Source organism: Perognathus longimembris, chromosome 18, assembly GCF_023159225.1.
Source record: "Perognathus longimembris pacificus isolate PPM17 chromosome 18, ASM2315922v1, whole genome shotgun sequence".
NCBI lineage: Eukaryota > Metazoa > Chordata > Mammalia > Rodentia > Heteromyidae > Perognathus > Perognathus longimembris.
In genome coordinates, this window is record NC_063178.1 from 34,609,015 (window position 1) to 34,627,218 (window position 18,204).

At 43.8% G+C, this 18,204-nt stretch overlaps 1 protein-coding gene across 1 annotated transcript in view; it reads left to right on the forward strand.

The window, feature by feature from the left end:
* Positions 1-12,203: 12,203 nt before the first annotated feature.
* LOC125366922 (splicing factor, proline- and glutamine-rich-like) overlaps positions 12,204-18,204 on the forward strand; it is a 41,693-nt gene continuing 35,692 nt past the window's right edge. The window contains 2 exon segments of the mRNA XM_048367621.1: positions 12,204-12,409; positions 14,185-14,255. Of these exon segments, the coding sequence (XP_048223578.1) occupies positions 12,204-12,409; positions 14,185-14,255 (277 nt within the window).

Genomic DNA, 18,204 nt, shown 5'->3' on the forward strand with positions numbered 1-18,204 from the left:
TATAATGAACCAGCAAAAATCCAGAAGTGAAGCTGTGGTTCGGGTGGTAGAGTGCTGGGTGCTGGTGTGTCAAGCCTGTAATCCCAGCTACTCAAGAGTCTGAGATCTGAGGATTGTGGTTTGAAGCCAGCCTGGGCAGGAAAGTCTGTGAGAGTCTTTTCTCCAATAAACTACCCAGAAAAAAACGAAAGTGGCATGTGGATAAAGTGGTAGAGTTGCTAGGATTGAATACAAACAGGCTCAGGGACAGAGCCCAGGCTCAGAATTCAAGCCCTGTGACAGGAAAAAAAGTAAAAGATAGTGCCTATGCCATGATTTCAACCCGCAGTAACACACACACACACACACACACACACACACATTCGTGTTTTTGTACATTCTTTTCAGTTGTTCCTTTCCTTTCCCTCTCCTTCCCTTTCTTCCCTTGTACCCTTACAATACCATACATACTCAAGAACATAACCTGAAAGGAGTATACCTATTTGTAAAAGGAAAAACTCATAGGTAAAGAAGGATGTTTAAACTAAGATTGACAGCAGTACATGAAGAATCATAAATGGAACTTTTGTTTTCAAATAATTAATTAGAAATATGCAAGCAAATTGGGTGCCAAGGAGAGCTGATAGATATATTTAGATATTATAAGATACAATCCAGGTCAAAATTGGCCAATTAGCTATTGACATTATCTTAATTTACTAGATATTGTGGATTTGTTCTACTTTGAACTGTATAAGCACAACTGCAAGAGTGTTTCTGTGTATTCTGACAGTGTATCTTCACAAAGTGCAGTTGTTAATTTCATTGACATTGGACAATGTTTGGGGCAGTTACTTTTCCTTTAATAACCATAGTGAATACATTTACTACTTACCAGGCTGAAAATCATACAAACCAAAAGGCTGTCCTATTGTACTTTCAAAAAGAAAGTACACATTTTAATGTAAGGTTTTCTCCAGTCCTGTCCTATGCTGCACGCACCAAGGAATCCGACAATTCAATGCAATTATGAACTATAAGATTGTTTCCAGTTTGGAGCAATCACACGCACATGTTCGTGAGTGTGCACATGCGCACACACACACAATAGCATTGCTATGCTAGTTTGTTGTATAGGATACAACGCAGGAACAATGAGATGGGAGAGACAGGGCAGCGGATAGAGTGAGAGGCTTTCCACTCTCCATTTCCTGGTGGTTGGTGGGGAAAGACTAAAGGTTTCAAGCCTTCAATCTTTTTTTTAAAAATCACCTAGTTATCTAAGGTTCTTACTCTAAGCAATTATATTAGCATAAATTCAGGTGTTGTTGAAAGGGGCTCACTATAAATAACAAAAGATATACATATCACCCAGGAAATTCTGAGAACTTTAGGATCTCTGTTTCAGGAATCAAGGACAAAGATCAAATATATTTCTTCTTATACTGCATATGTATCATTGAGCACTAATTTAACCCATGACTCCATAAAGTGGGTGCTGTTGGTATATACATATGGTAGGCTAAGTGATTATCAGAAGCACTAGATGATTTGCTTATAAACATAAAATTCATGGGTAGTACAACATAGATTTTTAATTTAATTAATCTGGCTTTGGAAAAATCTGTAAAGTCACTATCATGATATCTATATCTATCAATGGCTGTCATTGGAAAATGTCTTCTTCCCTTGATGAGTCTGGCACTGCTCCCTCCTGTTCCTGCCCAAGGTCTTCTTTTCCTCATCCTCTAACCCACAGAATGAACAGGATGAGTGTTGCTCTGGCTCATGCCTACAGGGTGGTCTAACATCTCCATTCAAAGTCACTTCCAGAAGACCTTTCTATGTTTGTTTTGTTACAAGTGGATATATTTGCAAGTATGATTCTCTATCTCTTTGTTCAGATGTGCCAAATGTGGTCTTTAAAAAGGTTTGGAGAAGTTGCCAGCAGCCTTTTCAATCATAGGCACAGATCCACAACCAAAAGAATCTTCGGGAGATTCTGGTGGGCACATGTCACTCTACCATTTCTTGGGTGACACCAGCCCAACTGTCTAGGCCACCAAATATTGCACCTGCTGTCATCTGGGGCTTCTAGTTGGACCCATGCATTTAGGGCTTGACATTGCACTTGTGTTGCACCAGCCACCATCATCTGACTGTTCTTGCTGCACCTGTCATTGGGAGCCACTGCTGCCTTCTCCATCTCCTTCTTTGTCCCAGTCCTGGGGCTTGAACTCAGGGCCTTCCTGATCAAGGCTAGCACTCTACCACTTTTGAGCCACAGTTCCAAGTATGGCTTTTTCTGAATAGCTTATTAGGGTTAAGAGTCTCATGGACTTTTCTGCCTTCACTGGCTTGGAATGTCGACCCTCAGATCTCAGCCTCTTAAGTAGCTAGGATTACAGGTGTGAGCCACTAGTGGCCAGCTCCACCCAGAGCTTCTGGTTGCACACATCAATATCCGGAGCTTAGCATTGCATTTGAGTATGAGAAAAAGTCTTCTGTATCCAAAGGCAGTACTTCGTTTCCTTTCTGTTAATCTTGGAAGAATTTGGATGGGTTTCTGCCTTACCCAGCTGGCTTGGACTTTGTTAATTACATTTTAGATACATCCTTTTCCTGAGTACTTTAAGACATGCTGTTAGACGTGCCTTGTACATCCTGTTAATTAGACCACATCCTGAGCTCAGCCACTGTGAGGAGAAGAGTGGGGCCTGCTGGGTTAGGGGCAGAAGACTGCTTGCTCCCCAGCGTTTGGGCCTACGGTTTTCTGTTCTGCAGAAGTAAACTTTGCTGAGTTTCTTTGGAGTTGGTGTCCTTATTCCCCAACATCCAGTTATTTCTAACCCAGTTATCTGGGATTTCTAGTTGCTTCTCTGCCATCCAGGGCTTCTCATTGCACTCTAGTCATCGGGGTCTTCATGTGCATTCGCCACCTTTGGCATCCCACTGGCACCATCTGGGGCTTCGGGGCGCATCTGCTGTCATCCTGGACTTCTTGTGGTACCCACATCCAGGCCTTCGCCTTGCATCTGCCATCATGGGGTGTCACGTGGCACCGGCCACCATCTGGGACTTCATTCACCCTCCAGGACCGTTAGGGCCTGCACCTGCCCTTGGTCTTGCCTGAAGCCTCCCCCTCTGGGCCAGGGAGTTCAGCCCACGTTTATGTGTCAGTGAGCTCCGTGGCCAAGAATGCCGGTGAGTTTCCTAAGCCGCCAGCCTTCTCTGTCCTCCATCTCCTGAAGCCCTCTGCCATTCTTCTCGCCTTGCTGTGCCAGGCCTGCAGCAGCCCAAGGACGCCATTTTCTTGGCAGCGCAGCCGGGCAGGGCCTTTCTCTGGGCTGGCAAGGTGAAGGCCAGGTTGGAGAGACCATCGTGGCCATCAAGTCACTGCGGTGTGGTGAGGTGATTCAAGGAGTTCCCCTGGCACAGCCAGGGCTCCTGTATCTGCCGCAGGAAGGCTTTGGCTTGCCCCTGCGTCTCCAGGTCACCCTACTCAGGCCTGTCCACGTGTTACCCTGCTGAAGGCCTGTCCGAGGGCCCGTGGGCCCGGATCGCTGGTTCACCCTGGGGCTTGTCATCAGTCACCCTGCTGTGGCCAGTCTCTGGGTCCCTGGCTTAGGGTCCCAGGAACCCCTGGTCACCTCGGCAGATCTTTTCCCCGTGTTCCTGTATTTATCCTGGTTTCCTGGCTTATCCAGAGGCCAGAGCAGCCTGGTGCCAAGGGCTCCACTGGAGGGGATCTTCCTCAGCCCCTCTGTCCTGAACCATATCACCCTGCTGTTGTTTCTTAGTACATAGACAAGCTTTTTGAGTGCTGATGTTTATCCTGCTATGTTGCCAAAAATGGTTATAAGATGCAGGGGCATTTTGGTGGACTGTTTATAGCTTTATAGGCTTACCATGTCATCTTTTAACAGAGATAATTTGAGTTCTTCCTTTCCTATTTGAGTTTTTTTTTAAATTTCTCTTGCTTTATTGCTTTGTTTAGGAATTCCAATACTGTATTGAATAAGAGTACTAGAGCAGTTTCATTTTCTCATCTGATTTCTAGGGGAAATTATTTAGGTGTTTCCCCATTTAGTATGATGTTGGCTACAGCTATAACTGTGTTATATTTAGCTTTCTGTTCAGGTAATTTCTTTCTTTTTATGATATTTCAGATGTGTTTTACACATGATAAGCCTTTCCATTCCCTGGATTTCGCAGTCTCCTCAGCTTTTCCCTGAGGTTTCTAATGCTGTCATTTTACACAGTTGTACTTTATCACAAAATTATTTTTATCTTTCTATTTGCTTATGAAAAATTATATTAAGTGAAGTAAGCCAGAGCCAAAGAAACACAGCCTGTATGCTTTCCATCATTTGTAATAATTAGAATGTGCCAATAAATATACAGGAAAACCCAATGGATAGTAAAAGGCAAATAATTAGATCTGGGCATGATTTAAACAACAGTTTAAATATTCAGACATGGGAATATCCTTAGGATTGCAAGGGCTCAATAGCTATGTGCATATGATCATATCAAACTAAACTCCACGAAATGGAAGTGTTTTTTTTTTTATGTTGTTTGCTGTTCTTTTCTGTTTTCTTTTCTTCTATCCCCTTTTCTTCGGTTTATTCCCTTCTGTTGCTGTTTTTTTCTTTTTATTTCTGTACTCTTTGCCTTGTACATAAGTTTATCTGATTTGGCAAGGCGGAGAGGAAGGACAGAAATGGTGGGAAAAAGGATGAAACAATTCAGCAGTGAAACCCATAGATGCTATGTTGGAAATGAACTATGACTGGGAGTGGAGGTGATAAACAAAACAAAACCAAAATTATTTACGATCTTGTTTTCTTTTACCTCCCTTTCTGCTTATCCTCTACATAATTAGAATTGTGTTCTAAGTGTATAGATAGGTATGTATATGCATATCTATATGGACAAAAACTTATGTAATTTTTTTTTTCAGATTGGCTTATCTGGCTCAAAATGATGTCCAATTCCATCCATTTTTCCACCTAAATGGCACTTAATTTTTCTTTATGGATATGTAATATTCCATGGTAAATATGTATAATGAATATATGTATGAATTCAGAGCATTTAGTCACTTGGCTGTTGTGAATAGGGCTTACAGATGGTTTTCTTAATTTACACTCCTTCAGATATAAGCCTAGTGTGGTTTGGCAGAGTTAGAAGATAGTTCTATTTTTACTTTCTTGAGGGAACTCTATATTGATTTCCATAGTGGCTCCACTAGTTAATATTCCCACCATCAATGTACAAGAGTCTTTCCCCTGCTGAATTCTCAACAGCATTTGTTGTTTGCTTTTTTGATGGTTGTCATTGTGACTGTAGTAGATGGAACCTTTGAAATTTCCTTTGGTAGAACTTTTGACTCATATTTCCTATGGCTAAGGATTTAGAATGCTTCTTAATTAGATTTCTTAATCTGAAAATGGTTTGGTTTTCTTACCCATTAATTACTTGAATTATTTATTCCTTTTCTGTTCAGTTTTTCAGAGCTAGACATTTACTGATTCTTTTAACTGTTGAATATCTTGTGAATACTTTCATTCTGTGGATTGCTCTGGTTGTTTCTTTTGCTGTACATAAACTTTTTAATTTGATGTACTCCTACTTGTTATTGTTTTCTGGGTAATTGGAATCTGATTCAGAAAGTAATTAATCTGTGCCTATATCTTCCCTGGAAATCTCTTGGTTCTCCTGTAGTAGATTTAGAGTTTTAGGTCATACGCTGAGATTTTTGGTCTATTTGGAATTAATTTTTAGACAAAGTGAGATTAAGAGTCGACTTTCAGTGTCCTTCAAATGGCTAGCCAGTTTTTGTAGCACTATTTGTGTCTATTGCTTCTCTAGTGTATGTTTTTTACTTCCTTGTTGAAAATTAGCTGATTGTAGCTGTGCGGTTTTGTTCCAGGGTCTTTTTGTTAAGGATTATTAGTATTTGGGTCTGTTTTGTGCCAGTACCAATCTGTTTTTGTATTATGTTTCTGGTTTTTATTTTATTTTTTGCCATTCGTGGGGCTTGAGCTCAGGGCCTGAGCACTGTCCCTGGCTTCTTTTTGCTCAAGGCTAGCACTCTACCACTTGAGCCAGAATGCCACTGCAGGACTTTTCTATATATGTGGTGCTGAGGAATTGAACCCAGGGCTTCATGTATATGAGACGAGCATTTTACCACTAGGCCATATTCCCAACCCCATGTACTATGTTTCTGTAGTATAATTTGAAGTGTTTTCCTAATGCCTTTATCATTCTTCTTAAAAATTTAGGATTACTTTTGCTATTTGAATGTCTCTAATGTTCCCTATGAATGTTTGGACTGTTTCTATTTCCATGATGAATTGGGCTTTTGATAAGTATTGCATTGAATCTATAGCTTGCTTTTTGGCAGTATGGCCATTTTCATGACATTAGTTCTGCCAGTCTATGATAATGGGATGGTATTCATCTTCTGATGGCTCCTTCATTTCTTCTAAATTTTTAGCAAAAGTAAGAAGTATCTTGAGAGATATATCTTGAGTACCTATTGTTGCAGGTCAGATTAATCTTAGGTATCTGTGAAGAACAATGATGGCTCAAGGTGTTATTGGCATATTTTGCTATAAACTCTTGAGTGTAAAATGTAAGATTGTTACAAGAAAGAGTTAAGGAGAGGAGTACCCATCAAGGTCCTATAGAGAAGTTTAAGCTTCAGAGAACTGCTCTAGATGCTAACACTAGTGGCTGCTCAAGATGCCTGCAGCAGTGGGTTATACAGCTCCATTCCTTGCAGAGGCCACTCTAGTCACCCTCAGAGGTGAGTGGGGATAGCACAATAGCACTGCGGAGGTATTATTATTGGAAGCAGAGATGCTGAAGGCTTGGGCACCCCAGTAGTAATTGGCCCTATCCTTCCTAATGAAGAGTGACTTCCTGTGCCTAAAGACAAGATCAGACAATGGGTGATCCTGCAGCTAGCAAAGCACTCAGCCTCAAGGCCCTGCCATCTGGATCTGTGTGCTGACTTCTGAGCAGGTTAAAGTTCTCACATCTAGGCCCTGTGAACTGAATCATGAGACACTACAGCCCCTTTCAGTATATAGTTAGATAGATAGATAGATAGGTAGAGAGATAGATAGATATCAAAGCCTTTTCTTAAGTGTACAAAGCAACATGTATACTTGTAATTTTTAAAACTGAGCATCATCTTTCCAGTGAAAAAAAGAAAAAAAAAGAAAAATAAATGAGGGACTGGGATGTTTGCCTTGTATACATGAAGCCCTGGGTTCGATTCCTCAGCACCACATATATAGAAAACACCAGAAGTGGCGCTGTGACTCAAGTGATAGGGTGCTAGCCTTGAGCAAAAAACAAGCCAGGGAAAGTGCTTAGTCTCTGAGTTCAAGCCCGACGACTGGCAGAAACAAAATAAAACAACCTCTCCCAACAAGATTACAATAGAAAATATCAATTCTGAATAAGATCCTACAGGGTCTGCTGATTCTCCTGTAGTGACAGGGCTCAAGCAATCAACAGGACCCTCTAGTAATCAACAGGACCCTCTAGTAATCAACAGGGCCCTCTTAAATTGCAAGGGTGTATATTAAACATCACAGTTGCTCATGCCAAAGGAGAAACCATATTGTCAAAATGCCCATAACCCACCCAAACATCTCAGACCCACCCTTTGTGGATCTTTTATAGTCCTGGTTTTATTTTTTCTTATTTATAATCCCTTTTAAGACTTTTTTTTTAAACAAGAGAAAGACAGATGCATGTTGGTAATGTTAATGGTCTATATACACACAGAGTCATAGTGTGTCTGGATCGGAATGATACCTTTCTCCCTGATCTCCCAGGGAAAATGCTTGAACCCCAAAATCTATGAAAGAGCACTCGGCCTTGCCTTCCGCCAGCAGAAGGCCGAGGCGTACTCTCGTGGACTTGTGCTTAGTTGAGGAAAGGTTGCTGAAGCCTCCCCTCCCCCCAGTCCCCTCACATGTTAGCAGGAGCAGAAAGAAGGCACCAGGGAAATGCTATGATGGTGGGATGTGTCTCAGCCCCCCCGAGGGCAGGCCAGAGAAATTTACTACAATGACAAAGGCAGAAGGGGAAGGACTTGGGGTGACTGACTGATTGGCTGACTGGACTGCCCCAAGTGATCATGGGACTTCCTTTGTGGGCTGGACCACCCTATCATGCATGGTGGCATGCACATGTTTGCCCCTCAGGGGCGGGGGGGCTTCTTTCCGGTTGAGGCCGGAAGGTGGGAGGGGCTCCCTCCCACACTGTCCCTGGGCTGGGGGAAGAGCAGCATCTCGCTCTTGGCGCCCTTCCTCCACCAAGGCCAAAACAGTCCCCAACATCTCCCCCTCTTTGTTCTTTCAATGATCAGGGGATGCTGTAAATACATGGCATGTATGGGCATAAGGCAAATGCTGACATAAGATCTGTGGGGCCCCCTTCCACAAAACTGGGATGAGGGGTAGGTAAGGGTCCATCTGTCTGGCTTTGTCCAGAAGTCAGAATCCTCAGCTGGTTTCTGCCAAGTGCAGGAAGGTGCAGACATCAGCCCTCTTTTGGTGGTGAAGTAGAAGTAGGCTGAAACTCTGGCATTCCTGGCAGTTCACAGTAGCTGATAACTCAAACATAAGTGATTAGTAAAACATTCTTTTATATAAACATTGAAGCCAAGGTGCTAAACCTTTGCGCTTACTTTAAAAAAACTTTTCTATCATAAAACATTGGGGTTGAGGGCTGGGGATATGGCCTAGTGGCAAGAGTGCTTGCCTCATATACATGAGGCCCTGGGTTCGATTCCCCAGCACCATATATACTGAAAATGGCCAGAAGTGGTGCTGTGGCTCAAGTGGCAGAGTGCTAGCCTTGAGCAAGAAGAAGCCAGGGACAGTGTTCAGGCCCTGAGTCCAAGGGCCAGGACTAGCCAAAAAAAAAAAAAAAACCCATTGGGGCTGAGTGTCAATACCCTCAACTCCTATCTTCTTTCCAACGGGACTCCCCAAGTCTAGCAGCAGGGGGAGAGGAAAGGAAGAAGCAAGGTGCAAAATTCCTTTAGTTTCTTTGTGTGACGCTGTAGGCAGTATTGTCATGGCAAAACATTGAGCCATGAGACACTCAAGAAAGAATCTAGAAAGGAAACAAGGAAAGGAAGCTTGGTTGCCTCCTACCGTATGCAGTCCTACTTTCCATATTTCCATGGAAGAGCAGAAGTCCAACATGGTCCTCCTTTTCCTGGAGAGAACAAGAAGAAAACAATTCTCCAGAGCGGATGCTCTGGGTTTAATTTTCCAATCTGGAAAAACACATATACAGTACTCCATCCCACACTGATTTGGGATGATTTAAAATTTCTTGAAAATTAACATAAGCATAACTATCCTTAATTACTCCTGGGGAATACCCCCCTCTTTTGTTTTGTTTTTTGTTTTAATTATGACACCGGTGGCCACCAGGCAGGGAGTAGGGTGGAGGTCTATTTTTCTGTAGCTACTTCCTGCTGACAAGGGGGCGACATAATCAAGGGCCTGGCACCGTCCAGTGTGGCTTGCAAAGGTTCCCATCATTACCATGAGAATGGTCACTGGGGCCAGAGAGTGCGATGGTTTTCTTTGGCATCTTGGGTATACCCAGAAGTTTCCAAGGCTGGTGCCTCCAGGGTTCAGGTCTGTGTTAGGGTGACGGCTATGAACAGCAAATTCCCAATTGGTGATCTCAGCAAGAGATGTTATTCTGTCAAAAGACACTTTTGAAAAGGTCAGGCAAAGTATTGACAAGTTCTCAGAGCTGGTTGGCATGAATGACATAGAACACAGCCTGGGCATAATCCAGAAAAAGTTCCTTTTGGAGCATAAACCCAATTGTAAAGTGAACAGGTAAGGAGAAATGACTGAAAGAAGTGTTTAGTGATAGAAAACCGGTTTGGCATAGCCAGTCAGAGGCAAAAAATAAATATATATATACACATATATACAACTGGCAGAAAAGAAGAAAATGGACAGGAATTATCTCTCTCGATTTCCCGGCTCTGATCCATTTTGAAAGGGTGAGACAGGGCAGCTCCCTTTAGGATAATATGACACCAGTCTCCTCTTGCTCCACTCCACCTTCCTATCTCCTGGACTGGCGAAGTCCCAGGAATTTCAACGTTTGTTGCTGGAATTGCATTTTCCCATCCATATTTGAACTCGGGGCCTGAGCACTGTCCCTGAGCACTTTTGTTCAAGGCTAGTGCTCTACCACTTGAGTCACAGTGCTGCTTTCAGCCTTTTGCTGGTTCTCTGTAGTTGAGCTCTCAATCTGGCTCTTTGCTGTTTAACCAGGAGGTGGGACTTTAGAGATTTTTCTTTTGCCTGGGCTGGCTTTGAACTGTATCCAGGCAGTCTTATTCATACAAGCTCCTTTTTATCTCCAATTGAGCAACAAGGAAAAACAACAGAGATAATCCATTTGTAACTCGTTGAGAACTGACCAAAAACTGCTTGTTAAGGTTTTGCTATAACACTTAGAGAACATGAAATTTATATGCCATCAACTTGAATCACGCCATTTAATCTCACTGGCAAGTGAAAGAGAACACAGATAAATGACAACCAAGGGCAAAGGGTTAAAGCAGTGTGAAATCCTCAGTCTCGGCAGTGGCTGTGTCCCTCATTCCAATTTGGCAAGTTCCATGCCATGCGATGGAGAAATCCAGGCAAGGCTGCAATGGCATCTCTGGATAGACTGTCACATCTCGCTCTGGGTTGCCTGCAAATTTTCTATATAAATTGGTTAGGGTGTTTAAAATTTCCCAGCATTCCTGGCTCTGGTAGACTGATGCCCTTCTAGTTTAAGCAGGGTGAAAAGACTTCTTAATCACAAAATTCACCTAGCTAGCTCTGTGGCCACTAACATAACTATGGTGATTTAACTTGGAGTAACTGTTAGGAGAGGACTATTTATGAACCCAACTCTAATCTTGGGAGAAGATCATTAGTAGTGAAACCAGGCAGTTTGGGAACCAACTGTGGTGGCAGCTTCCTGTATCCAGGGGCTGCCACCGTCCATGCAGCTAGCACATACATCGACCTGCATCCTATAAAGCAATATATTAATCCTGGATCAGGAAAGTTGAGGTTAATAGTCACATTTGTATGAAGCAATCCCAATTCCTTGATCTTGAGAGTTTATGAGAACACAGGAGAGAAAAATGGTAAGGTAAAATCTTAATTTATGCCAAAGAGTTGTTAAGACTAGATGCACACTTAACTTTTAACACACTGAATATAAAATAACACACTGGTTTTATACCATTATACTTTTACCACATGTTGCATATTTGAACCTTATGGAATTTTTCATAGACACCTTAGTTTGCATCGAACATTGGGCTGAAAACCTATTTGTCTTGCTTTTAAATCTAACCAACAACCACACACGCGCGCGCACACACACACACACAAATACCTGAGAGCTCTTAAAATTGCTTTGATTGGCCATTTAAGTTTTCTGGAATTCCAGTAGCAAATGGCATTAATTTGCCCATAATAGAACCACGTGGTTGAATAAAAAACAAAAAGGAAACCTCTGTTAATCACACACTCCCAACATGATAATTTTTTAAATCACAGTGGACAAGCAAACCCTTTTATCCATTTAGAAAAACTCCAGTTGTTTTTGTATCTTTGAACTGGTAAACATGGAAGTCTAATTGCCATACCAAAACTTTGTTTTTCCCTTTAATATTTTGTTTTAGTTCACAATTGGAAGCTTTCCCATGGCTTTAACCCTGCCTGCAGCCATAAGTCTGACTTGGGGAGGCAACGTGCAGGCAAGCACAGCGGGGCGCTAGCCCCTCCCATCAGTAGAGCAATCGCTGGAGGCTTGTTAAGTCTGAGTCCCCGCCCAGCCCAGGGGAGTCTGGCATGCCCTTCACCTGGGGGAATGGGTGGGACTCCGCCTTCAAGATGGAGGACTCCATTGCCCACCACGTGCATGGACCAGCTAGAGAAAACTTAACATTAACCCCTTTTTTTTGTTTTGTTTTGTTTTTTTTTTGTTTTAACTCATCAGCAGCCGCAAGCCTGCAAATGACAGGCAGACACAGGAGGGGTCCTTTCACAGACCGCTCTGGGGCCGCAGGCAGGCCGCTGGCCCCGCCCAGCCACTGCAAGACCCTCAGGCCGGCCCAAAAGCAGCCCTCTCCCCAAAGCTCTGCCGCCGCCATGCCATGGCTTCCCAAGTGGAACCACGCTTCCGCCGCGCCATGCTCGGCCCGCCATGCTCAGCTGCCCAAAGACTTCCACACTAGACACCCGGTGCCGCCCGAGGCCACGTGGGCCCCAGCGCATGCTGCCACCTGTGAACTCCAACGGGTGCGCTGGCCCAGGTGGCCATACATGCCTGGAGCACCGCCGCTGCCCGAGGCCACGTGGGCCCCAGCGCACGCAGCTCACAAACCCGGGGCCAGGCAGAGCCCAGACTGTACTCCACGCCCGGCCCGCAACTAACCTGACTCCCTCCAGCGCTGCCTCCCGGGACTCACAAAACCCCGCTCAGCGCTGCCCACAGCCGGCGTGGGCACCAAACCACTCCAGTGCTAGGCCACCCGCTGCTTCTCAAGCACCACTGCAGGGCCAAGCTGTCTGGCCCAGGGCACACAGAGCAGGACCGACCCCAGCCCGAGGTCGCTGTCCTCGTGTTCCCGCCCCGCTGCTCCACTGCCAGGTTTCCGCGGGAGTTGCGCCCCGCTCCCTCCCCCGCCTGGCGCCAAATCGCCACGGCGGGGCAACTCCCTCTGGCGCTGCATCCCACAAGCCCACGCCATGCCTGCCTTCTCTCCATGCTTCTGCCCCATCTGGATGGGCAGGGCCATCCTCTAAAAACCTACTTAGTGCAATCTGTGGGGATATTGTACCTCGAAATTCCCGCCCGTGCGATTCGCCCCACATTGGTCGCCAGGTGTCAGTATCTGAACGATCCCTTTCTCCCTGATCTCCCGGGGAAAATGGTTGAACCCCAAAATCTATGAAAGAGCACTCGGCCTTGCCTTCCACCGGCAGAAGACCAAGGCATACTCTCATGGACTTGCGCTAAGTTGAGGAAAGGTTGCTGAAGCCTCCCCTCCCCCCAGTCCCCTCACATGTTACCAGGAGCAGGGGCAGAAAGAAGGCACCAGGGAAACGCCACGATGGTGGGATGCATCTCAGTACCCCAAGGGTGGGCCAGAGAAATTTACTACAATGACAAAGGTGGAAGGGGAAGGACTTGGGGTGACTGATTGGCTGACTGGACTACCCCAAGTGATCATGGGACTTCCTTTGTGGGCTGGACCACCCTATCATGGTGGCACGCACATGTTTGCCCCTCAGGGGCGGGGGGGCGGCTTCTTTTCCGGTTGAGGCTGGAAGGTGGGAGGGGCTCCCTCCCACACTGTCCCAGGGCTGGGGGAAGGGCAGCGTCTCGCTCCTGGCGCCCTTCCTCCACCAAGGCCAAAACAGTCCCCAACAATAGTGTAACCTCTGAGTCCAGTATACAGAGAAAGGAGAAAAAAGCTCGACTCTATGCACTTTTACACAAGGCCTGGTGCCCATAGCAGTGTAAAGAAACTAGAGGGTTTTTTGTTCCCACAGTGTACAGTGGACAGAAAGGGATAAGAATGAATTTAGAACAGAGAGGTGTGGAGTTTCTTTTCCCACTCTATTCTGACCAAGGTATTTCCTCTCAAATAAGTTGAAAATCATCGGTGTTGTGAAGAGACCTCAAGAACAGGGTGACAGCACATAAGGGAAAAGGTTGCATGCAAACTGCTCCAGGATCTAGAGATTTTTTTTTAAAGGAGGTTTGGAATCCATCAGTGTTTTCTCTTAGTCATCTTCTCCTTCATCCTCCTCTCTCTCATCACCTCCTCTTCTATTTCATCCTCATTGTCTTCATCAGTATCTCCCATCCCTTCTCTCTCACCCTCCTCTTCCCCTCCCACCTCCACTTCTTCACCTCCTCTTCATCCTCATCCTCAGAAACCTGATAGTACTACAGAGGACTTGGCCAAACATCATCTTCGATGGCCTCTTCCAACTCGTGTGTGAGAAGGGTCAGTACACCAGGAGAAGCTCCCTGCTTTGTCCTGCTGCGTCTTCCTGCTGGCTTTATTCTGTTTGGCAGAGCAGTTTCTCAAATCCTCTCCACATTTCCATTTTCTTTCAGTGGAGTTGAAAGCTGTACTATAGTCGCTCTCACTCAGGATGAAAATCTTTGCAGAGAACTATATTTTCGAAGTAAGGATTTTCATTTCAAAATGTGTTTTGTAACCTGATTTTCTATCTTTGCATTGTCACTGGTCAGGTCATGCAGTGCCTCCTTGGCTCCTCCCGCAGCGCAGACACCGGTGGCTGGCAAATGTTCTCAGGTTGAGATTCCCCGTCCAGTGGATTCCGACCTCTTCTGCGCCAGTGGCTGGCGGAGCTGATTATATTCCCGTTCTGCTTTCCTCCTCACTGGCTGCACCTTCAGTTGATTTCATTTTGTATTTTGTCGAAGCATTCAGCAGCTCCTTGCAGTTCTTCTGAGGTCCCACTGCTCAGCGGTGACCAAGATTCAGCTCCCTTTCCCTGACTCAGTTGGCCCGGGCGCGGGCGCAGTGAGAGGGCTGAGGCATGGAGGGGAGGGTTGGATCGCATGGAGGGGGCGTGGAGGGGGCATGGGGTGGGGAGGGGAGGGGAGCCCAGGGGACTTGGAGCAGCGATGGGGGCGGCTTACCTTTCACCGTGCTAGCAGGGCAGTCCGACTGAGGTCCTTCCCGGGGCTTAGTGGCTCTCCCTCCCCCTTGCTCGCCTGCTCCCTCCACTTGCCAGGGCTGCTGACCTCAGGCAGAGCCACGGGGCGGCGCGCCATGCCTGCCTGAGCTGCAGTTCACTCTCCCGGAGTAGCCTCCCTGGCCCTTTGCTGGCTTCCTTCCCCTTCCCTCCTCCTCTTCCCCAGTTCCTCCCCTCTCCCTCTCCTTCTCCTTGCTCTCCCATCCCCTTCTCCTGGAAGGCTTCTTATTCACAAGTGTGCTTATTAGTAATCATGTCACTCTGTCTCTATCCTCTGTCTCTGTGTGCCTGCCTGCCTACCTGCCTGTCTGTCTACTTTCTTTGTGTCTGCCTTTACTGGATATGGCTCTTGGTTTTGGGAAGTCCCTTTGCAGAACCTGCCTTCTATGGACTTAGCTGAAACTTCCAGATGCAAGTTCTTCTTTATAATTAATGCCCAGGGTCCAGAGTGCAGGGTTTACAGTGCTGGGGAGCCCACCAATCTCACCTATGACCTCATTTTTGTTTTGGTTTTAGAAGCTGCCTTGATTCCTTTATCCTGGCTACTTTATTAGCCATTATCTTCACATTTATACTTCATAGTCAGTATCTGGTTATTTTGGAAGCTACCACATAATACTTCAAAAATTCATTTTTTTTGTTTTTTAAGTTTGGTATTGTAATTCCTCCAGCACTGTTCTTTCTGTTTGAGATTGTTTTTGCTATTCTGGGTCTTTAATTGTTCCATGTGAATTTCTGGATTGCTTCCTCTATTTCATTAAAAATGGTGTTAGGATATTAATGGGTATTGCATTGAATTTTTAGATAGCCTTTTACAATATTGTCATTGTTGATTCCAGAGCATGGGAAGTTTTTCCATTTACTTAGTTCTGCCTTAATTTTGTTTTTCATGTTTTTAAAGTTCTCATTATAGAGGTCCTTCACGTGACCTCTTTGGTTAAAGTTATTCCTAGGTATTTTATGTCTTTTTTAAAATTAAATTTTATTGATAAAGTGATGTACAGAGAGGGTATAGTTACATAATAAGGTAGTAAGTACATTTCTTGTCATATTTGTTACACCCTCCTTCATTTTTCTTTCCCTTCCCCAGTTCAGATAAGCATATATGCAATATTCAGTGTACCAGAATCATATACAGTGACTACAGGGGGTACGTCAAAGGAAATTCACCTAGTACATTAAACATAATGACAACAGTAAAATCCTCCTGTTTCCATCTCTTGGAGTTCATTTTGCTTATCCTCATCTTATATAATCATATGTATGTAGCTGTTGAGCTATTGTGCTCCTGGCAGGTCTATCCTAGCCCTTTTTATGTTTATTTAGTAATTGTTTGGTTTTAGAAACATGATGTAAAGTCGCTGACCAAAACATGTAGAAATATCATTTGAAAAGAAGTTTGTTATTTTACAGACATGATCTCTACTTATCAGAGAGACCATGCGCCTTTGTCCTCTGTGCTTTATGCTTGTCTCGCTCAACATTATTCGTTCAAGATCTGACCATTTCCCGGTGAATGCCGTTATTTTTATCATTATTTTTTGCCATTAAGATTACTTTTATTGGGGCTGGGGATATAGCCTAGTGGCAAGAGTGCTTGCCTCCTATACATGAAGCCCTGAGTTCGATTCCCCAGCACCACATATACAGAAAATGGCCATAAGTGGCGCTGTGACTCAAGTGACAGAGTGCTAGCCTTGAGCCAAAACAAGCCAGGGACAGTGCTCAGGCCCTGAGTCCAAGGCCCAGGACTGGCAAAAAAAAAAAAAGATTACTTTTATTTTAACTACACAGTGTAACAGCAACACTTATAAGACAATATGCTGTGGAGAGGGAACCAGGGAGTGGGGGAGGTGGGAGAAATACAAAGGAGTGGTAAAAGTTTGATAAGAAATGTACTCACTGCCTTATGTATGAAATTGTAACCTCTCTGCACATTACTTTGACAATAAAAAACAATACAAAATAGAACTGAGTACTTTGATGCTAAAAGGCGTGGTTTATTATAGTCCTTAGGTTTAGATTTAGGCTTTGAGTTTCTAAACTTTGTGTCTATTAATGCTGTATGAAAATGTAGAACTGATTCAAGGTTTCTTCTTTTTTAAAAATTGATCAAAACCTTGTTGTAGAGCAGAATGGTGAGGTCATTTAACCTGTGTTCTGATTAAGAGGCCATTATTATCCAGGCACTGGTGGTCTCTGGTTTTATCATAGCTACTTGGGAGGCTGAAATCTCATGATTGTAGTTCGATGCCAGCGTGGGTAGGAAAATCCATGAAACTCTTAAGTCCAATTAATTATGAAAAAGTTGGAAGTGCAGCTGTGGCTTAAGTTTGAGAAAAAAAGCTCATAGTGCCCAGGCTCTGATTTCAAGCCTCATGAATGGTACATGGGTGTGTGGGCAGACACACACACACACACACACACACACACACACACACACACACACAGAGCCATTATTGTTCTTTCAAGGTGTTTGACATATGCAGTGTAGTCCTGTCTTCTTGACTGGTAGATTTTGATATAAAATTTTATAGTATATTGAATAATCCTGACATTTATTTAAATGTGGCTAAAGCAGAAAAGCAAATTTTCAACATTATAATGACTTATTAAGGGGTAGTTTATCAGAAGACAGTGATAGGCTCTGACAATAATACCAGATGGAGTCCCACGGAGCTTGAGTTCAGAAATGCCTGTGTGGATATATTGTTAATTAAGATTCAGTTGATCTGATTTCTTAAACATTCTCTGCCTCTTGCGTTTCACTATTATCTCTTCCCAATTTTGGGTGTCTCTTTCATTTTCGATCTTGATGTGCTAATACTTTTTCTCCAGTGAGAAGCTATTGGATTGCCTTTTAAACAAAAAAAAATAGATGATTTTGTATAGGTTTTTCATTTCATATCCTAAAGTTTCTAGTTCTCTGGAATTACAGAATAATAATAATTAAATATTCAAAATAATATTTTTGAATAATAAAAGCACTGTTCACACTCATAGATATTGAATTTCTAATACTGTTTCAGGTATATTTCCTAGCAGAAGAAGGGTAGTTTTGAATACTCAACAGAATTGTCTTTGCTCTGAGAACTTTTCCCCTGTATTATTAATTTCATCTAGTTTGGATTATGTCAGGGACATTTTTTGGTTACATAAAATGAACATGATTTATGAATTTGTGTTAATTAGAGACAAAGTAACATATAGGAATAGTAGTGAAAGAAGGTAAAAGTAAGTGCATATTTTCAATTGTCAAAAAACTTTAAATCCTATTATATATAAAATATTTTCAGCAAATGTTGTTCTTTCACATGCTAGTTAACTCCATTGCTCTGTTGTAGTTCTGTAGTTATGGGGTAAGAGAATTTATAGAAACAATACTCTGAAATAAGGTTGCTAGCCCGCCAAC